The sequence below is a fragment of the Euprymna scolopes genome, chromosome 24 (genome assembly GCF_053919585.1).
Source record: "Euprymna scolopes isolate OS-2025 chromosome 24, ASM5391958v1, whole genome shotgun sequence".
NCBI lineage: Eukaryota > Metazoa > Mollusca > Cephalopoda > Sepiida > Sepiolidae > Euprymna > Euprymna scolopes.
This window is the reverse complement of record NC_136505.1, coordinates 343,200-354,569: the sequence shown is the minus strand read 5'-3', so window position 1 is coordinate 354,569 and position 11,370 is coordinate 343,200. Positions and strand designations below refer to the sequence as shown.

General features: G+C 40.1%; 1 protein-coding gene across 1 annotated transcript; it reads right to left on the bottom strand.

Annotated features, from left to right (window-relative positions):
* Positions 1-3,985: 3,985 nt before the first annotated feature.
* Positions 3,986-10,573, bottom strand: LOC145246554 (uncharacterized). The gene is made up of 2 exons (XM_080108153.1): positions 8,541-10,573; positions 3,986-4,186 (listed from the first exon to the last, which is right to left on the bottom strand). Exon 1 carries the CDS (start codon positions 9,712-9,714, stop codon positions 8,947-8,949), a length of 768 nt encoding a protein of 255 aa, XP_079964279.1. The 5' UTR covers positions 9,715-10,573; the 3' UTR covers positions 3,986-4,186; positions 8,541-8,946.
* Between the last annotated feature and the right edge of the window lie 797 nt (positions 10,574-11,370).

The window sequence follows — 11,370 nt, the reverse complement described above, 5'->3', positions numbered from 1 at the left end:
AAACTTTTTCAATTTACTCGTCTTCCTTTTGGCGTCACCAATGGAGTAAGTGCTTTCCAGAGGAGCATAGACTATATTATAGAAAAAGAAAATCTAACCGATACCTTTGTGTATGTTGATAACGTAACTATATGCGGAAAAAATCAAGAAGAACACGATTACAATCTTCAAAAATTCTACAAAATTGCTAAACAATATAACATCACTTTAAATGAAAATAAAAGCATAATTTCTTCTAGTTCTATTACTCTACTCGGCTACACCATAGAAAATAATCAAATAGCTCCCGATTATCAAAGACTAAAACCATTACTCGAAATGCCACCTCCGCTGAATCTTAAATCTCAAAAAAGAATAGTTGGAATGTTTTCCTATTACTGCAAATTCATTAAAAAATTTTCTGATAAAATTTTATTACTAAATCAAAACAAAGAATTTCCACTACCTCCATCTGTATTAAAATCTTTTCAAACATTGAAAAATGATCTAAAAGACGCCACTTTAATAACGGTAGATCCAAATAAAGAATTTGAAGTAGAAACGGACGCTAGTAACTATTGCATTGCTGCAACACTAAATCAAGAAGGTCGTCCTATTGCATTTTTTTCAAGAACTCTCAATACTAACGAAATTAAGCACCATGCAGTAGAAAAAGAGGCAGCCGCTATTGTAGAAGCTCTCCGTAAGTGGCGACATTTTCTACTCGGCAGGCACTTTAAAGTCATCACAGATCAGAAGAGCATCAGCTTCATATTCGACAATAAAAGAAAATCAAAAATTAAGAATGACAAAATATGTCGTTGGCGTATAGAATTATCCCAATACAATTTCACTATAGTTTATCGACCTGGACCTGAAAATATTGCTGCTGACACATTCTCTCGCATCTCTGCTCTTACTTACAATCTACAAGATCTTCGTGATTTACATAAACAATTATGTCATCCTGGTATTTCAAGACTAAGCCATTTTATAAGAACGAGGAACCTCCCTTTTACTTTGGATCAAATTAAGAATATTACTGACTCTTGCTCATCCTGTCAATTACTGAAACCCAAATTCGCCAATACCAATGGAGGGACTCTCATTCAAGCCATATTACCTTTTCAACGATTAAATCTTGATTTTAAAGGCCCTCTACCTACTTCTATACATGGCAACAAATATCTACTTACTCTAATTGATGAGTATTCCCGTTTTCCTTTCGCTTTTCCTTGCAGAGATATGACAAGCAAAACCATTATCCACTGTCTAAACAAACTCTTTTCAATTTTTGGTTTGCCTGACATGATACATACTGACCGTGCTTCTGATTTCTTAGCAAGAGAAATAAAGGATTTTTTACACAAAAAAGGAATTGCTACTTCTAAAACAAGTAGGTATCATCCTGAAGGTAATGGACAGATTGAAAAACTCAACGGTACCTTATGGAAGGCCATTCAAACAACATTACATTCTAATCAAATGAAACTACCTTATTGGGAAGACATACTACCGGACGCACTTCATTCAATTAGATCATTACTTTGTACTGCCACTAATATGACTCCCCATGATAGACTATTTAAATATAGTCGTAAATCTGCTTCCGGAATTTCAATTCTTTCTTGGGTTAAACCAGGCCCAATATATATTAGAAACCACACTAAAACAAGTAAACATGACCCTCCTGTAACGCCTGCCTCCCTAATAGATGTCAACCCCCACTACGCTTATGTTCAACTACCTTCTGGTACTGAAACCACTGTCAACGTTCGAGACTTAGCTCCAAACTCATCAAATGAAGAAAACTCTAATAATAATCCTACTACTTCAGAGACTTTATTTGAACCTTCTACTAATGAAAACATTGGTCATGAGGAAGACAAAAATCAATCGTCTGATCTTGAAGAAAATCAGATTTCACTAAAAAATAATACTGAAAATCAGCATTCCTGCCAATCTGTGCGGAGGTCGTCCCGAGTTCGACAATTCCCTAGTAAATATAAGGATTTTGTGACTAAATACTGAAAAAACTGCAGTTTGGGTTCATATGTTATTTGTAAATAAAATGATTCTTATGTGATTGTAAAAAAAAAAAAAAAAAAAAAAAAAATTTGTCTATAATTAATTACCCCTTACTTGAATACTTTAGGACGGGGAAAATGTTATGATTTAATTTGTTGTAAAGAGTTATCCCCCTTGGGATTGACATTCATAATAAAAACGCCCTTTGTTTCATTTTTCCGCTCGATCCTTTCAAGAGCGTACGTGTATTTTACAGTTAGTAAAACCTTTCTAAAAGGCAATTCTTTACTTACTGATACTATTCACTTCACCCATTATCACAAAACAGAACTACCTCAGGATAAAGAGATATAACTGTATTTTTTTGGCCCCGACGGCCTAGTTTCGATTACCACAATTTTTTCTCACTTTTTTGTGGGGTGGAGGTTAAATCTCTCTCTATTTTAGCTTTTATTTATAATTTAATTTGGCAGGGGGTGGGAATAGTGGCAGCCGCCATAAATAATAATGATCACCCCCTCTCATCTCTAAAAAACGTGACCCTCCAGTGGTGGATTTATTCTCAACAAAAATAATTGCGATAACCTAAAATGAGACTGACTAGGCCAAAAATAAAAAAAATGAACAACTTGGTAGCTATCTTGCTTGGAAACTTAAAAGCTGTAAAGAGAGTTAATATTTGAGATTAAATAAAAAGCATTTAAAACTGCTTAAAAATGCAGGTAGATTGCAAAGTAACTCTTTGGCTATAGTAACATTTGTTGTATATTTGATTTTTTACCACTATTTTGGAATTGCTGTTGATTATAAAGCAAACCCCAATTTTGTTTTGAAAACTTTAGTCTTGTCTAGAGAAGGTGTTGAAAAACTTTGAAAAGTCCTTGAAAATGGACATTGAAAATCTGTACGAACCTTGTAGTCTGGACATTTCGTGAAGCATGGTGGTTATTAATATACCAGCATCGGCTGCTTCAGCAAGCACAAGAGTTTCTGAAGTTAATAGACTTTTTATTACATGGTCAAGTTTTTTTGATGACCAACATATAGGAGCCATCCTATTCATTTTGCCACAAACAAAGATGATAAAGCCACCTTATGAAGATCCATCTTCCAAACTAGCATAGCTGTCACCTGAATAACAAACAATATTCACATCTGAAGGTTTCCCAAGATGAGGAAAGATATGGAACCTGTTCTTGATTTTTACTTTATTAGTGACTTGTTTGTCTTAAAGAGCAACTTTACGTTTGGGATTTTCCTATATTTCCCATCTTACACAAATCAAATGATACATCTGGTGAAGGGTGAGGGGATGCCCACATTTGACCTGTCAATTTCTTTAGCTCCTTATCCTCACTCAGTTTATCACCCTTCCTTAATAATCTTCTTTTCTTTCTCTATTAGAGCTATAAATGAAACATATAGGTTTTGTTTGCTTAACATTTAACACCCAAAATTAAATGTTCCATTTTCAGGCTTTCCAATTTTTAATATCTTCTTTAATTCTCCAATCACATTTTTCTGAAATAGATAATTTCCATAGAATATGAAATCATCTACGTGTATTTAGTCACCAGTCGCATTGTACCAAAGAAATAGTGCATTGTCATATGCACTCACTATTTCCTTCAAACGAAATAACTCATGATGAATAAGGTGCATCATTTAAACCATAAATGCATCTTTTCAGCTTCCACATCTATGATTTTGGACACATAAGATGATGGTCTAAGGAATACTTCTCTCTCCAACATATTACCTCGCAAAAATGCTGAGGTATAATCAACTCTCCACGTGCTACATCATTACCAAGGCAGTTTACAATATGAGATGCATGGGTTCGCATCTGCACATTTGAGAATCTGTTTTTCAGTCATAAGAATCTTCTTCATAACCACGTGCAACAAGATGAGCCTTCATTATCTTTTTGTGATTCATAAATTTTTCTGTTATCACCCATCTTTTTGATATACATATTTACTCAAGGTCAGAGATACTTCATGAACTTTCAAATTTTTCATTTCCTTTTCTTTGTATCAATCACATCTGGTCCTTGTTCTTGTTTAGAAGTAAACAAAACTGCATGTTCCCGATGACTTGAATTAGAATTGTTATATTGTTCTTCATCTTCCTCCGCCAACACTTTATCTCATTTTCAGAATTTGTATTTTCTTCATTCCTTGAACTTTACAGTTTCTTGTCTACCTTCATCAAATGACATGGATGCATCATGAAAAATGATCAATCATGTCTGATCAAGAATCATGCCATCTGTTGCAGTTTTGTCTTTTATGATAGACACGGTCACCTGTCACAAATTCTTCATCTGCATATCCTGATATTATATCTCAAGGCTCTTGAATTTATTCATTTGATTCAGCTTCCATGAAACTTTTTCTCGCTGCATATCGGGCATTTCGATTTATTCAAACCATATCACTGGTTGTTGCATTTTCCAATGCAAGTAATCGATCATTTAAAACTGATGAAATGTTAATATTTGACCCAAATACAAGCTCATTTGGACTATAACCAGAATGATTTTGAAGTGCATTTTTAGCACTCACAGCCCAACCTAAAGCTATTTCTGGCTCACATTCCATATGATCTAATGTTTTTTCCATTGTTCCAGCAATTTTTAGATTATGAAGTTTCACAATGCTATTGCTTAATGAACTTTCTGCAGCTTTTGTGCATGTTTCAATATTTAATTTTTCATTCAACTGTCATTAGCCTTCATTATTAAAATCGCCTCCATTATCACTTAAAAACTGTTTGAGGCCTCCAAAATAAGGTACCATATCTGCATTAAAATCTTTTGTGAATATTTCGTCGCTTTTCTTCTCTTAATTAATATGACAGCAGAGTATCTAGTGAATGTATCAATTAGATGCAGAATCCTGCATTGGTTGTGTCGATATTCATTTAAATGCAAATATACAGTGCCATTAAACCTGTTACCAAGAGATAATCCTATAACTGGTCGAGGCGCACATCTTCTAGGCCTCTGAAAACCTGAACAAGAATCGCAAACATCCTTTATCTGATTCAGAAATTCCTTATGAAATGCTTTACTGCTTTTAACCAGAGCTATTAATTTTTCTTAAGATGCATGAGCAAACTGTCTGTGTAATTTCTGAACTTTCCATTTTTTCCACTCAAGAATATCCTTTTAAAGTCTCATAATCTAAGACTATACTTGGTGCATTTTTAGCCTCCCAAAGCATATTAGTGGCAGACTATAATGCCCAGAAGTTGTTGCTTGCAATTTAATATATCTCACAAAAGTGGGACAGCTGTTGTTTTTAAATTTTTGCAGTATTTCCTGCAGCTTTCATAGATCTATGACTTAACAACAGAGGTATATCATTTTGGACGAGATCAGCCTCAATATAACCTCTGATACCTCATATTGTCACAGGAAATTTAACTGTTTTAATACCTTTTAACTCCACTTCATCTTCCAAACAAAATATTCTGTTAGACTTAAGTTTCTACCAATCGCTTATCTCGCTCATTTTATGTATCAAAGAATACATTAAACCAAATTTCTCTAGCAACAATTTGTGAACAAACAGAGTCTAACGCTGCTATACCCAATGTTTCTTTCACAATATTGGATACTTTTATATTAGAATAACAATTATTTATCAATATTCGATAACTGGAATCAACATTAAACAAAGTAAAATTCACCTGGTCAGAATCCACAACAGTGCTGATATGATTTCTAGAACTGAAAATCATACAATTTTGGGCAAAATGCTTAGTTGAATTACATTTAAAAAAAACATTAACTTGCCTGTCCTTAGAATTTTCTTCATATATCCTGTCATGTTTTTGTTCCTTAATGTTTCTGTATCTATTGAAATTTACTGTTTCAACTTCTTCCTTACGAGCAGGGCACTTTCGTGGCTTAGTGGGGGATGCCCTTTTCTCTACCCTGCAACCTCTCTCCCATAGAAGAGACGTTGCAAGCCTGTCCTTGTTTTATCGTTATTTCCATGGCAGATGCTCGTCTGAACTCCAATCTCTGGTCCCCCCTGCCAATCTTTCACGAAAAACACCCGTCTAGCTAAATCCACTGTGAAAAATTTCCCCCACTCTATATCTGTGCCTAAATCAAAACGCGGATTCCATGAACAAAGCTTCTTTCTTAGAACTGCACACCTGTGGAACCCTATTCCGTCTGCCTGCTTCCCTCCGGACTACAACTTGGTTGTCTTCAAGTCCAATGTTAACAAATTCCTAATGAACTGCCCCCTTAAGTAAACATTTCAGCAAATCTCCTCACTAACGTAATGTACTTGCAATAACCATTATCCCTGAGTGGCTTCCGGGCCTTGATAAGTGGTGATCACTGTGTAAAAAAAAAAAAAAAAAAAATCTTTCATTGTTGCATATGTTATGCTTGAACACATGGTTCTAGCTAATTTTTCATTTTCCTCTGATACTGAAATATAAGGGGGGGGTTCACCTCAAATGCACAAACGGAATGTTCAAGAAAGATTATCGCTACAGTCCTCTGTCTCTACTCTCGTTGCTTTCTCTCCTGCCTGATCAGGAATAATCTCACAGCACCGAGAAATAAACATCGTTTTATAGTTTCCATCTTCACGCACACACGAGATTACGCGAGAACGGATAAAATAAAAATGCTGGCCGCCATGTTTGTTCTTCCTTTTCTTCGCCTGAACTTACTCGCTGAGCACCCACGGTAAGACTTGTCTTTCTTGCTTCTAACCACATGCCTCCCTGATCTCAAGATCACATTTCGTAGTCTCTCATCCACTGTGGCAGTCGCCTCTCTCTACGTGGCCTCTGAGGTGTCTCGTCCTCCCCCTGTGGCTGCACACTCCCCTCCACTGCTTCGCCCTCCACTGGTCTGACATCAAGAATGTGCCTCGGGACTCCTTCCACCACAATGTTGTTACTAGTGTTCCTCCCAGTCACGCGACCTCTACTCCATTGTGTGGTGCAGCGCACCCCCGGTGGCTTCACCCATACCTCGTCCCCAAGTTTAATTGTCCCTGTGGCCTCTACTTCTCGGCTTGCCGGCTCCACCCTGGGATGTCTCCAGGAATATGCAAACGTTGATAGTTGCGGGACCCTCTCTGGTACTTGTCCCAGTTTAGGCGACATGTTATACCAGAAGACGGCTTGCTCAAGTGAGGTGCCTCCTCTTTCCGCAACTGCCTTTATGGTGCGGTGGTTTCTCTCCACGATCCTGTTGCCACTGGGTCTGTAGGCAGCTCTGAAAAATTGTTGGATCTTCCATTTATTCAGTACTTTTGTCACTGCTACTGACTTGAATGCAGTCCCATTGTCGGTTAACAACTCTTCCACGGGGCCTCGCTCCAAAAACACCTCATCAAGGATTGCCGCTATTTCATTGCCTGTTCCTCCACGTAGCTTCTTCCATAGGGCAAATCGCCTGGGCCCACAGTCAATCATGGTCAGATAAAGTCCGCCCCTGTAATGGGTGACATCGCATGCCAGTCTCTCCCAGGTGCCACTCACCTCCAATTGACCAGTTTCATGCATGCTTGGAGCAGGATCAATCGACTGACATCTGTCGCATGTCCTGACCACTTGCCTCACTTGCTCCTTGGTGATCCTCGGGTCGACTTTTTTCACTAAGTACCAAGTCCTCTCTACCCCCATATGGTGAAAATTGTGCAGTTCTCGCACGCCAACATCATCTAGATCCGATGCAGCAACAACATCTTTCTTTGGCAACAGCTAACTCTTCTTCACTCTCGTGAGAGCATCTGCTCGGTTCTTTTCAGAAGCCACCATGTCTACGCGAAGCTTCAAACAAAACTTTTGCATCAGCTCAGCCAGCATCCCAAGCCTGCGCTTCACTAACATCTCCGCAGCCCCTTTCGTTTTTATCCTTTTTTCGTTTGAAATAAGAGACTTTAGCCAAGCAAACACCGTGGCAGAGTCTGTTTTGATGCAGATGTCACATAGTCCCCATTTCAAGGCCAGATTGACTCCTTTTATTGTCGCGTCTAATTCCGTCACATTGATGTGGCTGACGTCATTCTTTTTCCTCAACCAGGCTGCATCTTCTGCAACTACTCCTCCAATTTCCAAAATGACCTCTGTTGCAATGCTGCTTGCATCGCACCACACGACTCCATCCAATGTTCGCAGTACGTTCCAGGTTCCCCGGACTGGGTCTTGCCATTCTGCTTCTTTCAGGAGCTCTTTCATCATGGCGACCGTTCTTTCTCCCACCTTATCATTCCATCCTCGTCCTTTGGCGTGTCTCTTTATGCAGCTGCATGCTGGTCTAAGCCAGCAAGCAACGGGGTAATGTCCGATCAACTTTCCGCATATGAAAAAAAGTTCACGTCTGTTGAGCTGCTTCAGTTGTGGGATCTCGGTTCCCCTGCGAAACTCTAGGCCACCTGATGCACCTTGTTTCAGTTTTAGGCCCAAAGCAGCCCCTCCGTCTAATTTTTCCGGCTTTTGGCGACCAACCCGAACCTCTTCAAATGAGCCACCACCTCCTTGGCAGTTACCACAGTCTCATTCACCAGAATGTCGTCTATGTATGAGCTCACTACCCCATCTCCCTTTTCCATTGTCTCCAGAATCTTCCTGAGGATAGTTGACATAATCTTGGGTGCCGAATTTAACCCGAACCCCACTCGTGTAAGGCAGTAGGTTTTGCCTTTGTACTTGACTAACTGATATTTCCAGAGCTTCTTGGCAACATGGAGTTGCAAATAGGCAGATTTTAAATCTACCAACGTAGATGCGCCATTCATCTGCCTCCATTCCCTAATGGTCTCACTGCACACATCTATGGTGTCGCCTCCCGTATGGCACTTAACATGGCCGTTCAACTCTCGGAAATCCAGGACTGGTCTTACTTTCCCTTAAATTGTTTGCAGAATGGCCATCAATGGCAAAATGCCCGACTCCACGTCATCCGTCCAAGGCATCAGTATCCCCCTCCTCAATCCATCGGTCGACTTCTTGCTCAAACTCTATTCTCGCCCCTCCTCTAAGCGAATTTGTGTAGTACGCCACCCTGTTTGTCAGCGATGGCACTTGATGTTTCCATGCCCACTCCACCGTCCACCGCTCTCCGTCGAATTCGGCTCGGAAGTCCTGATCTTTGATTGACAATTTTATTTCCTCCCCGGTCTTGTTGATCCCTCTGGGGGTTTGCTCCGTCACCGGGCACTCAGCTAGTCTGAACCTCACATTGTTACATGTGATGGTAACACCTCCAAGGCGGCATATAACATCCATTCCAATGATGGCTTGGACACCAGGCACCAGGCGATCAGTGACAATTGCATGGACCCTCATCCGACGTTCAGCAATATCAATAGTGACGGTCTTCCTCCCTCGACAGTTCACTCGCGACCCATCGAATGCCGCTACTTCACCCTTCCCTTTCCATCTTCCGACCCGGGTAGTGTGCACCATGGTAGTGGTGCAGCTAGTGTCAATCAGGGTCATAACTTCCCGTCCTTCCACCGCAATCTTCTGTTTGAGCATCTGCTGCGGGTGCGCCACTATTCTTGAATCGGGGCAGCTGCTGGCGCGTCGGCCTCCCCTCGCCAGTTTCCCGAACTTGTGCATTTTACCGCTAAATGGCCTCTTCGATTGCATTTGTAACACACTGTCCATTGCAAGAACTTCCTGCAGTCTTTTCTCATGTGTGGTCCCCCGCATTTGAAGCATGCCATCCCCGGGTTCGGCAGATTCCTGCCCACATCCTGCTGTACCGTTGCTGCTGTTCCTCCAGGCTCCGTGGGCTGGGTGCTCACCAAGATTTTTGCAGTTTTAAGCAGCTCACTCACATCCAGCATCTCCACTCTCGGGACCTGCTGCAACCTTTTTGATATCTCTTTGGGAACCCGGTAACGAAAGTCATCTTTACTATGTGACTCGTGGCGTGCCCCCTGATGCCCGACAACTCAACCAATCTCCTTATCTCATTTGCGTAGACATCCACAGATTCACCAGTCCACCTCTTCTCTTTCAACTTATTAAAGGCCTCGAAAGGCCCCTCTGCAAAAGCTTCGATCAGTCGACCTTTGATGGCGTCCGCGTCACCCTGTTCCCGCTTGCTGAGCTCCAAATAGAGGGCCAGTGCGTCCCCTTCTAGAAACAGTGGTATTATTGCAGCCACATCATCCAGCCTCTGAATCCTTGCTACAAGGCCCACTTTTTAAAGCCACGCCACCACACCACCGTCGCCATTAAAAGGCTTAATCATGTTGCTTAAGTCTGCGTTGGCGATTGCCGAAATAGCTTGAAGTATAATGGGGGGGGGGTTCACCTCAAATACACAAACGGAATGTTCAAGAAAGATTATTGCTACAGTCCTCTATCTCTACTCTCGTTGCCTTCTCTCCTGCCTGATCAGGAATAATCTCACAGCACCGAGAAATGAACATCGTTTTATAGTTTCCATCTCCACGCACACACAAGATTATGCGAGAATGGATGAAATAAAAATGCTGGCCGCCATGTTTGTCTTCCTTTTCTTCGCCTGAACTCACTCACTGAGCACCCACGGTAAGACTTGTCTTTCTTGCTTCTAACCACAGATACATTTGCTACAGTCAGAACGAAAAAGGCCTGGACTTCTGCTAATTTCAAATTTCTATAATTTTTGATACAGAAATTTATATTGCACCAAAAATTCACTTTTTATTAACTCTGACCACTCTTTTGTAGGAATAAAATTCCTAAAATGACATGTATGCCTTTGTATTTTGTAAATTTTGTCCAACGTGTAAATTATTATATTCAATCCATTTGTTCTATCAATATCTGTAACTGCCAAGTGTCAAACAAATTCTCTGATATTTTGAGGTAATGACAAAAACACAGCAGGGCTCGGTTTTTCCTTAAGTAAGTCTGTAAATATAGACCATATGTCTATGTCTTGCTTCCATTGTGCATAGGTTTCTTCATTCACCAAAATTTTAAATGTGTTTCAACGTTTGTGGAACAAGACTATCTTATCATACAAAAGAAGACAACTTCTGCTACCAATGTTAAGTGCACCTCCCTCAAAACACACAAGAACCTAGGGCAGTTCACTCCAAACAGGCTTTGCTTTATATATGGACAAGGGGAGATAATTCAACTGTCTTAACAACAAAAAAGACGAGATTACTCCAAACAGACTTTTCCTCATCTATAGACAAGGGGAGAGAACTCAACTGTCTTAACTCAAATCCCCCCCCCCACATCTATTGAATCAAACAATCTTGGGGAACTTAAGAAAGTGACAAATAAACCTATCAGTGATCTGGATCGACTATAAAAAGGCATTTAACAGTGTGCCTCTTGGATATTGCAGTGTTTGGAGTTGTATAATGTCTA